The sequence below is a fragment of the Phyllostomus discolor genome, chromosome 2 (genome assembly GCF_004126475.2).
Source record: "Phyllostomus discolor isolate MPI-MPIP mPhyDis1 chromosome 2, mPhyDis1.pri.v3, whole genome shotgun sequence".
Classification (NCBI taxonomy): domain Eukaryota; kingdom Metazoa; phylum Chordata; class Mammalia; order Chiroptera; family Phyllostomidae; genus Phyllostomus; species Phyllostomus discolor.
Window position 1 is genome coordinate 126,789,400 of NC_040904.2, and position 19,000 is coordinate 126,808,399.

General features: G+C 42.9%; 1 protein-coding gene across 1 annotated transcript in view; it reads left to right on the forward strand.

The window, feature by feature from the left end:
- The first annotated feature begins 246 nt into the window (after positions 1 to 246).
- The window catches only part of DYRK4 (dual specificity tyrosine phosphorylation regulated kinase 4), a 28,570-nt gene continuing 9,816 nt past the window's right edge, over positions 247 to 19,000 (forward strand). Inside the window, exons 1-9 of the mRNA XM_036016363.1 lie at positions 247 to 333; positions 4,332 to 4,409; positions 5,086 to 5,202; positions 5,890 to 6,028; positions 7,786 to 7,949; positions 12,431 to 12,567; positions 12,849 to 12,989; positions 14,823 to 14,961; positions 16,975 to 17,056. Coding sequence (XP_035872256.1) covers positions 247 to 333; positions 4,332 to 4,409; positions 5,086 to 5,202; positions 5,890 to 6,028; positions 7,786 to 7,949; positions 12,431 to 12,567; positions 12,849 to 12,989; positions 14,823 to 14,961; positions 16,975 to 17,056 — 1,084 coding nt within the window. The remainder of the gene's footprint in view (positions 334 to 4,331; positions 4,410 to 5,085; positions 5,203 to 5,889; positions 6,029 to 7,785; positions 7,950 to 12,430; positions 12,568 to 12,848; positions 12,990 to 14,822; positions 14,962 to 16,974; positions 17,057 to 19,000) is intronic.

Genomic DNA, 19,000 nt, shown 5'->3' on the forward strand with positions numbered 1-19,000 from the left:
ACTTTAAAATTATAAGCACTACATGTTCATACAGAAAGTGTGGAAGATAAAGCAGCTTCACCATTGGCTCTTGGCTGTTGAGGGGGCCTCAGAGCTGTAATGAACACAAAAGTCATCCTAACAGGTGCTGGGACCCCTCTGGTGCCCTGCCTCTATAGCTCCCGCTCCCTCCAGAGGCTTCCTCCAGCCACTGTTCAGTGCTCAGGTCTTAGGCAGAACAGGACTCACCTCCTGTGCCAGGTACCCATGAACAGACTCCTTTTTACACTGAGGAGTCTGAATTCAGATAGAGTCCAAGACTCCAAAAGAGATTCCTACTATATTGGCTTGGAGGTCAGTGAGGGAATCACAGAACAGCAGCATGAAATGCACTGTCTTAAAGGAAAAATTCTGCTTTGCCACCATGAATACAGGAGCTCACACTTTCTTCCTGCCTTGTTGGGGTGCTACCACAGAATGAAGTCTTGTTATGGGGTATTGCATGTCTCTTGAGGGAGATGTTTGTGACAACATTTGTGCATGAGGTGTGGGTGCGCAGAGATGCAGAGACTACCAGCTCTCAAGGCGGCCTGGTCTGGTCTGGGCAGCTGGAACCCTAGGCTGGTGGCACCTGGCTGTGAGCTTTCTCCTTTTACCCCAGCTTGTCATACAACTATAATTTTCTATAATATGTGTGGCATGATGTGACAAAGGTTGGGGAGCACTGTTCTGTGCAACGGTTCTCAACCTTGGTTCTACAAGAGGATGAAGGTTGCATTCAAGACACACTCCCAGAGTCACTTGAATGGCTCTTACAGAAAGATTGATTTTGGAGATTATGTCTTGCTCAGCCCTCGATTCTGTGCACATTTCTCACAGATACTCATTAGGCAGACTCTGGCTCTTCAGTGCTGGAGAGCTCGCTACCACACAAGGACTCCTGTTCCGTTCTTGGACAGCTCTAAACTTAAGAAAACCCTTCTTTTTATCAGATTAGAAGCTACCATCTTATAAACCCCACACTTGACCCAATTCTGTCCTTTGCACCCCATGGAACAAGTTTGCATTGTGTCATAAGAAGGTAGTACAGAAACCCATGTACCACTCCATGCCCTGCATCAGTTTCCCCTGTTGTTAATATCTGACATCTGTGTAGTGCACTAGTTACAATCAATGAACAAATATTGATGCATTAATATTAAGGAGACTCCATACTTTAGGCAGATTTTCTTACTTTTAACCTAATGCCCTCTGTCCCTTCCAGGGATCCATCTAAGATACCCCTTTACATTTAGTTCTCATGTCCCCTTAAGCTTCTTCCTCTTGGCTCCAACAGCTTCTCAGGCTTCTCCAACCCCGCCTTTTTTGTTTTTGTTTTTGATGACCCGACAGTTTTGAGGAATGCTGGTCAGGTATATTGTAGGATGCTTCTTTTGAGGGAATGGGGAATTTGTTTTTCTCTTGAGAAGATTAGGGTTCTAGGTTTTAGGAAGAAGACCACTGAGGTAAAGTACCATTTTCAATAACTTCTACCAATGGTACATACTGTCAACATGATTTATGACTGCTGATGCTGACCTGGATCACCTGGCCGAGGCAGTGTTTGTGTGGCATTTCCCTTTCAGTGCTGTGCTTGTTGGAAACAGCCAGTGCTTACAGAGTGGGAGATGTGCTCCTCCCCTTCCAAGGTGGAGCTGTCTACATAATTTATTAGAAAGTCTTTTGCATGGGAGGTGTGTCTCTTCTCCCCTGTGTATATCTTTAAGTCATTTATTTACATCAGTATGTTCTCATGAATATTTATTTTATGCTTTGAGTTAGAATCCAATGTTACATTATTTTGTTGCTAAAATTGTTCCAGCTTTGACCCTTGGGAGCTCTTTCAGTTGGCTCATGTGCCTTTTGACACACTCACATCAATGTTGGGTTTTAGGGTTTTGTGGGGTTTTTTGAGCACTTCTTTACTTTCTGTCACTACAAGGTGCTCCAGACCTATCTGGTGCATTTCCTGCCCCAGTCCTAGGATCAATTATTTTTCCAAGGGGCCTTCGTTCCCCTTACTGGAGAATGGAATCAGCTGAGTGCTAGGTATGCTTCTTTCTACTAGGCTATTACATCCTTTATGACCTTTCAGTGGACAAAGCAAAGAAATCTGTGTGTGCACCCACCCGCACTTGAACACTAACCCTTACATATCTATAATTCTTTTTGTATGTAGCCATCTACATTAAGTTAAACATGAGTTCTTGCTGATGTCTCCAACTCAAATTCATTATTTCATGGTAATGTTGATGCTGACCTTGATTAGATATAATTTTCCACACCAACAGTGAGGAATCTGGTTTCTACCATCTGCCATCCATTTATTAATTGTTTGATCCCAGTATAGATGCCTGGCAGTACCGAAGTGTTAACTTCTCAGAAGTTTTGTTTTATTCTTTTTCAGATTAAACATTCTCAGCTTCTTTAATCATTTTAGGCTCCACACCATCTTGTGCCTCTTCCATTGAGTCCACAGTTTTCCTATTTCATGAGAAGGGAGCAAAGATCTCTCTCCCCTTGATGAATGAGAAAAATGAGCTGGGATTCCAAACCTGAGTCTACTTCAGAGTCCATATTGATGAGCATTGTTTTATGCCACATTGCTGCTAGGGGAATCTTTCTGAAATACTGCTCTGTGTATGTAACTCCAAACCTTGCAAATATGGCAGTGGTTTGCTATTGCCCATAAGATAGAGATCATGTATCTTACCTTAGCTTTGAGTGCCTTCCACAGTCCAGTATACACTGTCCTTCAGTTTAACCAGCATGAGTGGAGAAGACCCCCAGAGTATGCAGACACTGTTGTTTTGCCTAATAAGCATGCCTGCTACCCTTCCGGCTGAATACAGCCCAGACCAAGCCACACCGCTTCCAAAAAGCCGCCCCTCCCCCCATTCTCTTGGGCAGACTGCATTCACAGTGATCTCTTCCTTCCTTGTTGACATTCATTCTCCATGGCATTTAGCCTGGATTGTGTTTTGTTAATGTACTTTTCATTTTTTTGTCCACTATCCCCAAATCATCCTCAATGCCAGCTTGTCATTGTTGATGCTTCTAAATTTTAATCCCCATTAATTTATTTGATGAGAACGTAGGACTCACTGACATTTGTCATTGCAGTATTTGCTCAGATAGCTTAGTTGTCCATCCAATAAACAACCTAATCCTGTATGTAGTACACATTAGTAATGCAGTTGGTTTGGTCTGAGGCCATGGCCCATGCTCTATGCAGCCCTTCTCCATCAGATCGTATCCCTATTCTACAAGGTCAAGATGGACTGTTCTAGATAGCCCACATCATTACAGCTCTGTGGAGAGCTTATCTGTACTAGGTGATATTATATTGAAGTATTGTACCTTGTCCCTATATAAATGTGGCCAGTGTACCAAGTTTTATAGGGGTGGGTCTGGCACCAGCTGTGTCTCAGCTTTGGGTAAATGTTGTTCAGTTTGCTGAGAGAAGGCTGGAAGAAGGAGATCCCTGGGTTCTGCTTCAAAGAGCGGAAACTAGATTCAAGCTGCAGGCTGTTTTTGCTAAACTTGAGTCATTTCAGTGCTAACTTCATGATTGTTGCTGTATCTGTATAGTACTCACACTGTTTTTTTTTTAAACTTAAAAGTTCATTCTACATTGTAACAACCACAAAATTCAGGTTTAATGTGATATAGTTTTTCAAATGGACATCACAATAAATGCATAACTGTTAGATAACTGTTATCTCTGTACTATACACAATTATGCCACGTGCCTTCATTGTGTGCTTACCGCCCTTTAAGACACACTGCTCTGCTGTTTTCATCTCTCCTCTCCACCTCTTTCTAGATGTGAAATCTCTTCTCATCAGGTCACTGGTGTTCAGTCCGGGTGCCAAATATTCTAGTGGGTTCCACCACGGGACCTCTAAAGTCCCTTGGAGGGTAAACACATTGCCAGACTAGACTATGGGCATTTTCTTCTCTTTAGCAGGAGCAGCTCAGCTCTGATCTCTTCCACAGTCCAAAACTCCTAGCTAAGATTTTATTTGAAGAAAGGGTTATATGGATTTTTAAAATAAGTTTGAAAGCCATAGGAAAAGTTAATCTAGGATAAACACTACTAGAAAGGTCATTTGTTTGGATATTCACTCAGGCAGTCATTCACATGTTCACCCAGCACTTCTTTGAGTCTCTCTTAGCCCATCCTAGCTTTGAAGTCAGGAGAGCTGGCTTCACGTGTATCTTGCTTATTGTTATGAAGCAAAATAAATATGTGAGTGGCTTGAGGTAAAATCATACCAAGCACTATTCCAATTCTCTTCCACCTGGTCCAGGTTGGGAAACCTTTGGTTCAAGTTGAGAAGCCACCTACTAAGACCAAGAACCTCAGCATGACCCGATTATTGGATAAGGTGGGAAGCGAGGCTTAGTGTCTTTTCTCTAGGAGCGGATGAGGGCAGGTAGGCGGCTAGGGTAGTTCTAACAGGCGGTTTTGGTCAGATTGGCCTAACGTGATGAGCACATTCTACCCACACTACCATGCCTTACCTCCACGTGATATTAACTGTCGCTGTTTATTGATAGACTGCCTCTTTCCTAATCAATCAATCAATCAATCAATTAATCAATGCAGAATTTGGGAGGAATCCAAGTGAGTTGGTCAAGTGAATAATGGAAAGTGGGAGCTTATGTTGCATCAAGGCAAATTTGCAGAGAGAATTTTGCCCTGTTAGGGTTGCAAGATATTGGAATGGTGACAATAATGACTAACACTTATGGAATATTTTATATAGATAGCCTCATTTGTCCTACAAAAAGTATGAGATAAGTCCCATTGTTGTCCCCGAGGCAGTGATGAGATACTGAAGCTTAGATAAAGAGTTTAATCTGTTTAAGGCCTGCAGCAAATAGGTGGAGCAGGGATTCAACCCCAGAGGCCATCTACTTGACTGCTCTGCTTTTTCCCCCAAGAACTTTAAAAATAAATTCAGGCCTATCCTTGCTGTGGGGAAGATACTGGGGAAATGACTCCCTGAAACATTTTCTTGCCTGAAGCTTCTGTAACTTTTCTACTTTCTCCTTCCATAGAGTATAAACACCAACATTACTTCACGCCCTTTTGTGGATACCAAGGGGAAGAAAAACATGGTTAATTTCCCATGCATCAGCCACAAAATCCTGCTAAAACCACCTCTGCTGTATAAAGTGAGTGCTGGGCTGTGGAAGTGACCCTGAGCAGGCCAGTGAAAGACTTGATTTCAGCCCAGGATGGTGGGAAAAGCACAATGATAGCTGAAGAGTTAGGCTTTAGTCCTGTTCTCATTCATTCTTCACGATGATTGCAAACTTCAGCAAATAAGTCACTGAATTTCTTTTGTCCACGAAATGGGCTCTCTATAGACTTGTCATGAGGATTCGTTGAAGAAAATAAAAATGAAGTGTCTAGTATAAATGGTGGAAGCATAAAAGATGTTTTTTATGTTTTTACCCCTCCAATGCTCCCTATTTTTTTTTTTTTTGAGTAAGTAACAAATGAGATAATGTGAGAAAGTAGCAAGTTGAAGAGGTGTTAAACACATCTAAGTTCAAGTGTTTGTGCCTTTGGACAAGCCATCTTATCTGGTCAGGAATTGGCCTTCTCAAGAGCAGCAGTAAAATATTTTTCCTTAAAATACTGCACACTGTAATGTATGTGGGTCTCACAGAGAATGAGTCAGATACATTCTTTGAGGAAAAGATTGAGAAAACCTACTATCTCATAATCATCATTTCTTCCCAGAGAGGAAGGACTAGAGTCTGGCTGGATGTGGGTGTTCTTGATCAGGTAAATGGTTTAAGACACCCAGGAGAAGACTAAGTAGTCCCTTATTACAAATTCTTTTCCCCGGACAGGAGACTCAAACTCACAGTCAGAAGTCGGCCTCTGAAGACAAGGCTTTGGGAATGCCTTTCCTTTCGAGCATTAACACCCAAGATCCCAAGTCCAAAGAGAAACCACAGAGCAAGCACAAGGTGCCTCTGACAGCAGCAGGTATGACTTTGGGGGACTAGAGGGTGTGGTGGAGGTGGTTATAGGTGGTCAGGTGTGGAGAGCTGAGCTGAGCTGGAGAAGGCTAAGCTGCCCAGTGTTGGACTAAATCAATTAAGGCAACAAGCCAAAATGAAAGCAATAGTCAAGTCTTTCATGACTTTCTGTGATAGTGCAAGCAGAGGGCTAAATAGGAGAAAACACTGACTCCTCACTGTTCCTTCCGCACCCTCCAGCCCCTGCTGTGAACTGGCACCAGGCCAGGGTCAAAGGTTTCAGCACAGTTAGAGGGAATAGCTCAGGACCAGGTTCCTGAAGTGAGGGGGAAGGGCTAGGAGTGGACAAACTGAGTTCTGAGTCAAAGTGGGAGAAAATGTCTTGAATTTTCCACCCTCCTTTTGATAAAGAGATCTTGGCAGAAGTACCTGCAGAGGCCTCTGAACAGAGGCTCCTCGGTAGGTATGTACAAGAGCATGGCCAGCCTAGGGAACCTGAGTCCTTGACTGCGGCTCTTTAGACTTCAATGCATTGGCTGTGCACCAAGGATGGTGTGGGGAGGGCAGCTTCCCCTGTGATGCCTGCCAGGTAAAGCCTTTGTAATTGCCTCTGGTCAGGCCTGGAGGATCACACATAGGTTTTTGGCCAGGAGCCTTCTCCTCACAAAGCTCAGAGATTCAGAATCTATTAGGGTCCAAAGGAGAAAAACCAAACTCCACCGAGCACCTACCATGCCCCAACACTATCTGATGCTCAGAGATGTTCTCCCACGTCTTTGAAATTGGTTGTTTATCTTCTCTTAAACATCTCAGGGATTGCCCACTAGGAATTAGTTCTTAGCTAGTTCTACCTTTAAAGACCTGGCTGATAAATGTCTCACTGCTCTCTTGGGCCTTGGTTCCTCTGGGCAAAGAACATGCCTTATTCAGTTTACACATGACTGCCCTTTGGGTATATGGAGACACACACAGGTGTAGTCCCCCATAAGCCTCTTTATTTCTCTGGCTATTCCTCCTCCAACTCTTCAGCAGTTTGTCAAATAACATGGTTCCCTTGGTTCTCCCCAGTATTGGTTTCCCTCCTCTCAGCACTCTCCAGTTTATCTACATCTGTCTTAAAATTTGAATCCCACCCCACCCACCCCCAGACCAAATGCCAGATGCATGATGTGATTGGGCCAGGGTAGACAGGAGAAGAACTAACACACATTTCTTCCTTGTAGCCTGAGAGACTCAGTGGCTCAGCTGAAAATACCTCCTGGGCCTTGAAAGTCACATTTATGTTACCTGAAGTAACTTACTTAGGGGGTCAACGTCATTTCTGACGTTACCTTATGTTGACCCCCTGAGGATACGATAGCTTTCAGACCCTCTCAGGATAAACTATTTCTGTGGCCCAATCCCACATTAATTTGGGCAACTGCTACCTTAACTGAATATTCTTGTTGACACTGAGTTTACCTCTGAATTTTTCACCCTTTGAGGTTTGTTGAAAAGAGCTGTGCTGCAATGCACAGCTCTTTGGGGACCGAATCCTCCCTCTCACGTCCTTTGTGTTTTTCTCCGGAGTTGTTCAAATCAATACGACGCCTTGACATTTCTCTGAGTTACGATTCCACCCTGTGAGACTCAGGATGCTTAGTCCTTAGTAAGCCCCTGGCTGAGGAAAGGTCTGACAGGATCCTGAACTGGAAGGGCTGCCCCACCCTGGGCAGATCCTGTGCTGCCTCAGCTTAACTGACAACTACAGTATTTTTCACTCAGAGGCCCTAAGGTGTTTCAGGAACCAGCTGTCTTCTTATGAGCAAAGTGAAATCCTGGGCTATGCAGAGCTGTGGTTCCTGGGGCTTGAAGCCAAGAAGTTCCATGTTGCTTCTGAAAAGTTCAGCAAGACAAGTTTTGATGATGAACATGGCTCCTATATGAAGGTGATGGAAGAGTAGGTCATGGAAATTGTAGGGCTTGGGGGCTTGGGAACAAGAGGGTCTGGAAAGGAAAAAATGTGGGTCTGGAAAGGAAAAAATGTGGGGTATTTTACAGCATTTGATGCTGATATATCTGGGGCTAGGCATCCCGAAGGATTCTAGTGGGTGCTAAACCAAAGAAATGCCATATTTATAAATGAGAACACATATAATTAATGTTCAAACTACTCTGCTAACAGAATATGATTTTCCCCAAGAGGACTTGGGGTGACAAGTATCCTGGGGCAAGTGCCGCAGGCTCTTCTACGCAGCCCTGCACCTATTGGAAAAAGACAGACCATGGAGTGAGATGCAGTCTCCCCAACATTCTCTCTCTCTTTTTTGTCTCTTCCACACAAGCCCACACATGGACTTTGTTTTCTATTTTATAGTAAATGTCATTTCTCACACAGACAAAACAAACAAACAAAAATGCTTTTGCCGCTATAGTACCCGGTGCTTAACTTCCTTCAGTTTTCCAAAGATGTATCCCAGTGACAACTTCTTCTCTTCTTCTATCCGTGTCTCTGGAGCTTCCCAGGACAGGGCCTCTTTCCAGCCTGAAGGTGAAATCTGGGGAGTGGAAGGTGTCCCTTGAGCTTCAGGAAGCACTTTCCACTTTCCTCAGAGGCTGTTCAGATGTGTGATGCTTGGCCAATTAGGTTGGCGAGCTGGTAGGACTGTCCTCCTCGGGTCATTTCCTCACAACTTGGTTAGGTTTGGGAGACAGGATTGGTCTTTGATGGCTTCACAGAAGAGGCAGATTGTCTTAATAGCATTTAAGGCTGTGTTTCTTGAGCTTTACTATGCACATAAGTCATCTGGGAATCTTTTGAAATTGAATTCTTAACCAGCAGGTCAATGGTGCGGCCTGAGATTTTTGCCATACTTTTAAAATATATATATTTTATTGATTATGCTATTACAGTTGTCCCATTTCCCCCCTTTATTCCCCTCCACCCTGCACACCCCCTCCCACCCACATTCCCTACCACCCCTTAGTTCATGTCCATGTGTTGTACACATAAGTTCTTTGGCTTCTCTATTTTCTATACTACTCTTAATCTCCTCCTATCTATTTTATACCGACAATTTATGCTACTCATTCCCTGTACCTTTCTCCCCATTCCTCCTCTCCCCCTCCACGCTGATAACCCTCCATGTGATCTCCATTTCTGTGATTTTGTCCCTGTTCTAGTTGTTTGCTTAGTTTGTTTTTAGTTTCAGTTGTTGATAGTCGTGAATTTGTCATTTTACTGTCCAAATTTTTTATCTTCTTCTTCTTCTTAGATAAGTCCTCTTAACATTTCATATAAGGGCTTGGTAACAATGACTTGGTGATGATGACTAAGCTCCTTTAACTTGACCTTATCTGGGAAGCACTTTATCTGCCCTTACTTTCTAAATGATAGCTTTGTTGGATACAGTCATTTTGGATGGAGGTCCTTGCCTTTCATGACTTTGGATACTTCTTTCCAGTCCCTTCTTGCCTTTAAGATTTCTTTTGAGAAATTAGCTAACAGTCTGATGGGAACTCCTTTGTAGGTAACTGTCTCCTTTCATCTTGCTGCTTTTAAGATTCTTTCCTTGTCTTTCATCTTGGGTAATGTAATTATGATGTGCCTTGGTGTGTGCTTCCTTGGGTCCAACCTCTTTGGGACTCTCTGAGCTTCCTGGATTTCTGGAAGTCTTATTTCCTTTGCAAGATTGAGGAAGTTCTCCTTTATTATTTGTTCAAATAAGTTTTCAATTTCTTCCTCTTCCTCTTCTTCTGGTATCCCTATGATTCGGATATTGGAACATTTAAAGTTGTTGTGGAAGTTCCTAAGCCTCTCCTCATTTTTTTGATTTCTTGTTTCTTCATTCTGCTCTGGTTGAATGTTTATTTCTTACTTCTGCTCCACACCATTGATCTGAGTCCTGGTTTCCTTCCTGTTATTGTTGGTTCCTCATGCATTTTCCTTTATTTCACTTTTCATAGCCTGTACTTTCTCCTCTATTTTGTGACCATACTCAACCAATTCTGTGAGCATCCTGATTACCAGTGTTTAGAATTGTGCATCTGATAGGCTGGCTATCTTTTCATTGCTTAGATGTATTTTTTCTGGAGCTTTGACCTGTTCTTTCATTTGGGCCATTTTTTTTTTTGTCTCAGAGCACCTGTTAAGTAAGGGACAGAGCCTCAGGTATTTGCCAGGGCAGGGCAACCCATGTTGCTGTGCTGTGGCACTGTGTGTAGGATAGTGGTCCAAGAGGGAACAATGTGGCCCACTCAGCTCTCTGCCAACTTCCAGTCCCCTCCAAGGCTACCCACAAGCAAATTGGGCCCTTCTGGTGCTGATTCCTGGGTGGGTTTGTGTTCATTCTAGGACCCCATGGGTCTCTCCACAGGTCTCTCCTGTGAGGCTGGGAGTTTCTCCTGCCACCTCATCCCTCACAGGATTTTACAGCCAGAAGTTTGGAGGTTTTATTTCCCTGAGCAGGAACCCTGGGTTGTGCAGTTCATCTTGGTCTATTTGCACACAAATGTGGGACTGCCCACTCTGCCAGTCACTGCCTTGCCCACCCTAGGTCCTCCAGACACCACCTTGCTGTGCATCCTCTTTGCCTCAGCTGCCCATCTCTGCCCCTCTTGCCAGTCTGGATGAATGTTTCTTCTTTCACTCCTTGGTTGTTGGATTTCCATATAGTTTGTTTTTCTGGCATTTCTAGTTGATTTTTTGTTTTTAAATTTGTTGTTATCCTTCTTTTGGTTGTGTGAGGAGGCACAGTGTATCCACCTATGCCCCCATCTTGATTTTTGCCTTTCTAAAAAGCTTCCAGGTGGTGCCCATGCTTCTGGCCCTCACACCACACTTAGAGAAGCAAGGATTTAGAGTTTCTGGCACACACCCTCTATCTAAAGCCCCAATTCTCAATGATTTTAGGTCAAGGATTCCTTTGGGAATCTGATAAAAGCTACAAATCCTCATCTTAGAAAAGGCACCCTACACAGACACACAATTTCAATGGGGGTGGGGGAATCTTTAATGGGTCTTTGGTTAAGAATCTTTAATAAAATCTTTACCACTATTTCAGCCAGAATCCCTCAAATTCTCCCTTGTCTCCTCTCCTCCTCCCCTTCACCTGGGCCTAGAATCTCTGAGAAATTCTCCAGGGATGTCAGCACTACCTTTAAATTAGTTCACTAGAACTCCGTTCCTCAGTCTCAAGTCTTGGAGAGCTATGTTTTAGTAGTGGGGAGAGAGATACACATGCTTTCTGTATGCTTGGAATCTCTATCCTTATTGCATTCCAATGCATATGAATATACAATGCTCATAGCAAATCCCCAAACAAGCAACACAACTGCATTCTTACATTTATTCAGTCAGCAAACATTAACTGAGTAGCTATTTATTGAGAATATATTAAATGCTTGGACATCTGCTAGACTCTGGAAATATTAAGGAAACTATCAAAAATGAGTATGACTTGGTCCTTGGCTTCAATCAATGTCCAAGTTGAGGTGTGAGTAAATAATTGTGATACCTCCAAGCTGGTGGCATGCAGAAGACATGTACAAATGCCAGAGAAGCACATGTAGCTTTGCACCAACATGTGCGAGACCTATGCCTTACCCTTTACCCATATATGTAAAATTGTGCATGTTCATGGCTTGATTCCTCCTAGAAGAACAGATCCCCACCACACAATTGCAAATATATTCTGAGGACTTGTACACAGATGCTTCCCCTTCAACTGTCCCAAATTTATGAGTGTGACAGTAGGGATCACAGATTCTTACACCTGGAAGGCCTAAGAGATCATCTTATCTGGAACCCTCAATTACAGATGAAGGCACTGCAGAGTACATAAGTTGCTTGTCAGAAGCCACCTAGAAAAGTTTTTTAAATTGATAATTTCCTGTTGCTTTAACTAAAGAGTTGCTCCCTAGTTTCCAGCACATGGAGGGATTAATTCTGGCTCTTGGAAAATATTTCTCTTTTTAGTTGAGAAAGGTCTAAGTTTTGTATTGCTAACTCCAAGATAGAATTAAATCTGGAAAAGTCAAGAGGAGAACCAGATCTGATTAGGAAGAGGCAGAGCAGATACACAGACTTCTCTGACTGATGGAGACACATCAGGTGTTAGAAACAGAGCTTACCCCAAACTGAAGCTACTGCTCTTCCCAAAGACCATCCAGTGGTCTTTGCATTGTCTGATACAGATAAAATCTGTGGGACTTTCCCTGGTTCCACATGGGTGATGTGGGATCTGAGCAACAGCCTAACCATGGCAGTAGCAAAGAGATGAGGGTGGGAGTTGCACTAGTGCCCAGTGCAGGCCAGAAAGTTCACCCTAGGAGTCAGCCATGAGTTGGGAATGGGTATCCAAGGACCACAATATCAGGGGACCCTCAGAGCCTATGGCTCTGCTCCTTAGCTTCTGCCTGGCTTCTGCAGGTCCTGCATGACCACATTGCCTACCGCTACGAGGTTCTGGAGATGATTGGGAAAGGGTCCTTTGGACAAGTGGCCAAGTGCTTGGATCACAAAAACAATGAGTTGGTGGCCTTGAAAATCATCAGGAACAAGAAGAGGTGTGGTGGATAGTAGCACAGGCTGTAGAAGAGGGACTGCATGACTGGATCCTCCATCATGCCACCCTTCCCAACTCTACCTTTTCCTCTGATCTTTTTTCCCCTTTCTCTACCTATCACATTCCATGATGGGGTGAAGGTGAGGCGAGGGTATGTAATGTTTAGTGCTTTCTGCTTTGCTAAGGTCAAGGGGAGGAAATGGGCTACTGCTGCTGTATGATATGACACCATGTCTTCTGTCCCCATTCTTCACCCTCCCTGCCACACATCAAACACTTCAGATTTCACCGTCAGGCCCTGGTGGAGCTGAAGATCCTGGAAGCTCTCAGAAGGAAGGACAAGAACAACACGTACAATGTGGTACACATGAAGGACTTTTTCTACTTCCGAAATCACCTCTGCATCACCTTTGAACTCCTGGGGTCAGCTGCTTTTTCTTTTCAACTCATTTTCTTTTGAAAAGTGGCTTAAGGTGACAGAAGAGAAACTTTAAGATCAGAACACTAGATTTTTCTGGGTGTAAACATTTAGTGACTAGAATGGGAACAATTCTAGTTATGGAGAAAGCCCCAGAACAAGGAGACCAGGCCAAAAGCTGCCCATTTCATGCTGCCCCTCCATCATGCCTGTCACTTGTGAGCTCACACAGGATGTGTCACCAGGTGCTGGGTGCTGGGCTGGGTGACATAACTGAAACAAGGCCTTTGCCCTTAAGAGCAAAACAGAAATACGTTGAAAAGGACTTTTCTTTGTTACCCTTTCCCCACTCATTGGCTTTCCTACCCTCTAGTGCAGAGGTTGGAACCCAGGGGAGCAGGCAACTGGCTGCTCAGAGTGGGGAAAGAGCTTTGATTTTGTGCAAATAAGGACAGGACCACATTTTGGTAAGAGAGCAGAACCTGACTAAAATAGATTGGCGGCTCCTGGAGCTGATAGGGTGTGCTAATTGGAAGGGCAGCCTAATTTGATTATTTTTCTCTCTGATGAAATATATATAAAACCAGAAACACAGAATGCATTTAGAAAAGGAGAACAATTAGAGGTGAGCTCTCAGAAGCCCGTTGTTATTGGCTTTACTGAGCTCACAGCTTGGTGTTCCCATGACACCATCATTGGTGGTGAAATTCTAGGAACTGGCTACATTTGAATCAGGAGTGTAGTTGTCACTCTCCTCACCATCTCTGGTGATCACAAAACACCCACTTTCCAGAGGAAAGTTATCTTCCTTGTGACAACATGGACAACCCAGGCTGCCTGTTTTTGGCCATGAATCAAGTGCACAGTTGGCATGACATTGTACTTGAAAGTGCTCAGAGAAGTCCTAGAAGTGGGTGTGTGAAGGGAAAAGCCAAAGCCCAGAGAGGCTGGCAAGTTGTTCAGGGTCACACAGCTGGTCAGGATGAGGCCAGAGCCAAGTCTTAAATCTCCACTGTGCCCATCAAGGATTAATGGCTTCCTAAATACAGAGTTAGATAAAGTTTAAGGATAGAAGATTTAGGAGAAACCAGAAAGAGGTCGATGCAGAGTCATTTCTGGGCTGCGTTCTATCCCTCTTCTCCTCATCTTACAATGTGTACAGAGGTCCTAAGCTGGCAGCCTAGTAATAAGTTGTTCTTGTTAAAATGTTTTACATTCATTTCCAACATTTATAAGTCAGATTTCATATAACATGGCAGGGTTTTATATAATATTTCAGGCTTCTGCTTGTCTAGAAAATTTTGGAAAATCTGGCAAGAGTGAGGCCTCATTTCTGCAAGGTGACAGATGGGACCAAGCCATCAGGCTAGGTATAGAGAGGGTAGGGTGTCTCGGTTTTACCCCAGACCCATCTGTCCACATGCTTGTTACCTTACTTGTTGGGAACATTTGGGCAACCTTTTTAGGTCTGGGCAAAAGTGGTTTCTGGGTTAAGTAACTGGTGGACTTCCTGGATCCCTCCCAAGGGCCTGAAGAACTATGAATATTTCAGAAATTTGGTCCAACCTCTTAACACCCACAGCATAAAAAAGTGATTAAATGACCTAGTCATATAAGAAATGAGGGGACATCTGAGAGGCCAGCACATTTGAACATCGCCCCAAAGCCATCAGGGATCAATGGGAACATTGAGTTTATAGGATACCATAGCCTTGCCTCCTCGTTTGATACTTGCCTACTATCAGAGGGAAACCAGGTGACCCTTAGGGTTGTTTAAAGGTTTAAACTCAGCATTATACTTTTTTACACTGACACACATCACCTTCTCTCTTTCCCAGAATCAACTTGTATGAGTTAATGAAGAATAATAGCTTTCAAGGCTTCAGTCTGTCAGTAGTTCGGCGCTTTACCCACTCTGTTCTGAAGTGTTTGCAAATGCTTTATGTAGAGAAAATCATTCACTGTGACCTCAAGCCTGTGAGTACAACCTCTGTCCTGCCAGGGGAGCTGGCTTCCATCCTCAGAAACTACTTGCCCTATTCCATCCCCTTGTGGTAACTAGACAGTGTTATGGCCAGGGCCCCAGGGTGGAAGCCAAATTGTCAGGCTGTGTAAATTAAATGAGATGCAGTAAAGACTAAGGGATGGCTTGAGGACAATGAAGAAAGACATAGGGTCATCGAGGCAGACAGGAATAGGAAGGTCTGGGGGCTTACCTACTGAAGGCATGAGTGTGTGCAAAGATGTGTCACTCAGGAGGTTGGGTCACTGCTGAATTAAATCCTCACTGTATCCCCTCTGCTCTGAATTGGTCCCAGGGTCCAACAAATCTGAGTACTTCTTCTACTCCAAATGGATGTGCCCTTCCCTCATGTCCCACTAGTATTCTATACTTAGCTCTGTTACTGCACTGATTGCTTGTTTATTTGTATTCCCCCACTGAACTGCAAGTTCCCTCAAGCCAGGAACCATGCCTTCTCACCATTTTATTTTCAGGACCTAGCATGGTACCTGACAATAACAATGGTAGGCAGTAGGTAGGTAAAAGCTTGTTAGATGAGTTAATGACTGCAAACATGAACAACATAGAGAGGTGCCTAGAGAATAGATATAAAAGTATAAAAATATGGGGTCAAGGGCTGATTCCAAGTTAACCTGACTCCCACAGATATTTAAATATCCCTTAACTTTTCCTCATTCCTTTCTCCTCACACCCAAGAATTGGTTAATTTTTAAAGAATGTAACTCACTGGGTAAATTTGGGATATTTTGACAATTAAAGATTGTCTAGATAGAGATGTTCTGTCTGGGCTGATGAGGAGCCTCACAAGAAAATGGTGGCTGGTGGCACATTGATTCATTCTCTACATCCAAGTTCCTAATCCTTAGCTTTGCAGCTCCAAAAGGTCACAATAGCCATGGCCTTTGGGCTGAGGGGACCGACTCTCACCAAGGAAATTCACAAGACACCTGGTAGCCAAATTATGAGGTAATAGGTTTCCTTGAGAAATAGGTCTCCTTGAGAAATAGGTCAAGTAGATTGGAATGTACACTTCTGTAGTAGGGAAGTAGATATACAACCACGAGTGGGTTTGATTAATGTGGGCTCGAGAATCAGAGTTCTTCTTATGAACTTAATGATCAGTATCAGTGAGCTGTGATGCCTGATGCATCTGTGTCCACTCCGGAGTGAGTGAATTCTGCCAATAAATCGGGAAGGACTATCCACTGGGCTAAAAAAAATTCAGTCTTTTAAGACTTGGTGAAATATCCTTTAGAAAAGGTACAGGAGACTAAATTTGTACTTTCATAGTTTATGGTGCCAGAGGTTTTGGGCCAAGCCTGCTGTGCCATATCTAGAATGTTAAGGGGCTCAGTAAACAATCAACTCATCTGATATTCAGGTCCTTGAAAACACAATTGGTACTTTAATCTTCCAGCTCTAGGGGGGCACACTCTCATGCTCAGAGAGAGGAGCCCAGGAGCTCTTCCTCTTTATCCATGACACTACTGGAACTCCTGGTTTTGATTTCCCCCAAATCCAGCATAAGAATCACATATTCCAAACAAATCATTGCCTTTTTTTTTTTTTGGTCTTCTTCTGTTATAGCTTCATGTTGATTGGGCACTTAATGGATACATCAAATTCTGTCAGTGATGATCTAAGGTCTTATGTAAGCAAGGCATAGGACCAGGTGCCAAGGAAATAAAAAAAAAACCCATAATCTATTTGGGGAAAGGGACAAAATATATGCAAAAGACATACTGTAAAGCAGAAAATTCTGGATCCAAATAAGAGGTACAGACCACAAATCAAATGGGAAGGCAAAGGGAGTTTAAAAAATGAGATTTGGAGAAGGTATGGGAGGAGTCCACCATGAGGTAGTTGAATTTCCGACTGAGCCCTAGCAGACGGCAGACATTTAGAACAATAGAGGGCCTAGGGAGACATTATTAAAATTTGACTTATATCTTTCTTCTTCTCTTTAGGAAAATATAGTGTTATACCAAAAGGGCCAAGTCTCTGTTAAAGTTATTGACTTTGGATCAAGCTGTTATGAGCATGAGAAAAGTAAGCCCCATTCTGGTCTCTTTCTCTGAATTTCCCTATGGAGATTTCTTTCCCTTACAGAAACAGGGACTTCATACATGAGATCACTTGGGTTCAAGTCTGGGCTCAGCCGTAATAGTCGTTCGTATGATTTTGCACAAGGGGCTTCACTTCTCTGTGCCTAAATTTCCTTTTCTATAAAATGAGATGGTTGGACTCAAATATGTCAAGGGTCTTTGCAGATCTCATATTCTGTGAATTTGGAATCACCCAAGAGCATTGGGTCCCAAAACTAACCAGATATGCATCAGAATCATGTGTGGCCTCTGGAGAGTTATAGCTTGCAGAGAGGCACACCCCCAAAGTACCAAATCTAATTTTTCTGCGGGAGTACCCAAGAGTCTACACATAGCCATTCTGAAGTTTGGGGTTCATGGCCCTAGGCTCTCTGAGCTTTATACTTTCTTCTATCAAGTTTGCTGTTGAGAACATGTACCATTCCACAAACATTTATTGAATATCTGCTATGTGCCAGTCACTGTCCTGGGTACCAGGAACAAAGAACTTAACATTTCCTGTCCTCAGGTCATTCACAGTCTAATGGAAGGCACAGAAAGATAAAAAGATAACATGACTATTGGGTGGATCTTTTCAAATATTCTACAGCACCACTTTTCAAGACATATGTCCTTTACCTTTCAAGTATGGATCCCATGAGAAATTCCAGCTAGAAAACAATATGCCTCTCACAAAGGACCTGTATGCTGATTCTTCCTACATAGAAAAGCTGTGTAACTTCTCAGTTACCATTTATTGTGGTTAGCAGGATGCTCAGAACCAAATTTATAATTATTTTATCCTTGGTTTCTGGTAGTCATTTCCCCCTTTGTATATTTCTCTTTCCCTTTTATTTAACTGTGAGACAGTAGAGTGTAGATGCTAGACTTGAACTGCCTGGGTTCAAATCCCAGCTCTGCTGCTTATAGCTGAGTGATCTTGACAGTTTATTTAATCTCTGTATGCTTCAGCTTTCTGGTTTTAAAATGAGGACAGTAATAGTGCCTGCTTCATAGTGTTGTTGTAAGGATTAAAGGAGTTCATCTGTATAAAACACTTGGAATAGTGGCTGGCACATATTAAGCATAATGTAAGTATCTGTTAAATCCAGTTTTTAAAACTACCCTGCATACATGTACTTTAATTGCAAAATGCTTCAAATCCATTTTTTTGGAAGCAGGCAGGACATACAAGTAATTTTTATTAAATCTTTCTTTTGTCTTTAGTTACAAATTTATTACATCTTTACTAGAACTAAGTCAAACAACAGAGAAGAGATTACAGAATCCCTGCCCTGCCCCATCCATGGAGTCAGAGAACAAATAAACCATCCCATTTCTCTGACCTCAGTCCCTCACCTGTAAAATCTAGGCTTCCTACCATGTCATCTTCTATAGAGCCTCTCTGCTGAGATTCCCTTGAGGTTTCCTTTTCCATACTTTACATTATACAACACGTGCACATAATGTATGAGTACACATTTTTAAATTATGTTTTTTTTGCATGCGTCTTTTCTATTTCTCACATGACTCCTCCCTTGCCAAGTCAGAATACTTTCAGAAGATATCTACCCCAGATTAATCTGACAGTTTGGAAATTAGATTTATATTAGTCTTATGTTTCTTTTTTTAAAGCTTAGCTGACTAAAATTTATTTCCCTAGAACAATACCTACTTTAAGATTTTTATTGCTAAATTGAGGATAATAACACCTCCATAATAATTGGTTTGCTGTAAAATGGAGACATAGATAGGGAGAGTTGGATGACAGCCATTGGGGGGAGGTTTGGGGGTGGAGGGATGGCACAAAAAAGGAAAAGAACTCATGGGCATGGACAACAGTGTGGTAATTGCAGGGGGGAGAGGGGCACAAGGAGGTTAAGTGGTAATGGAAAAAAATACAAGAAAA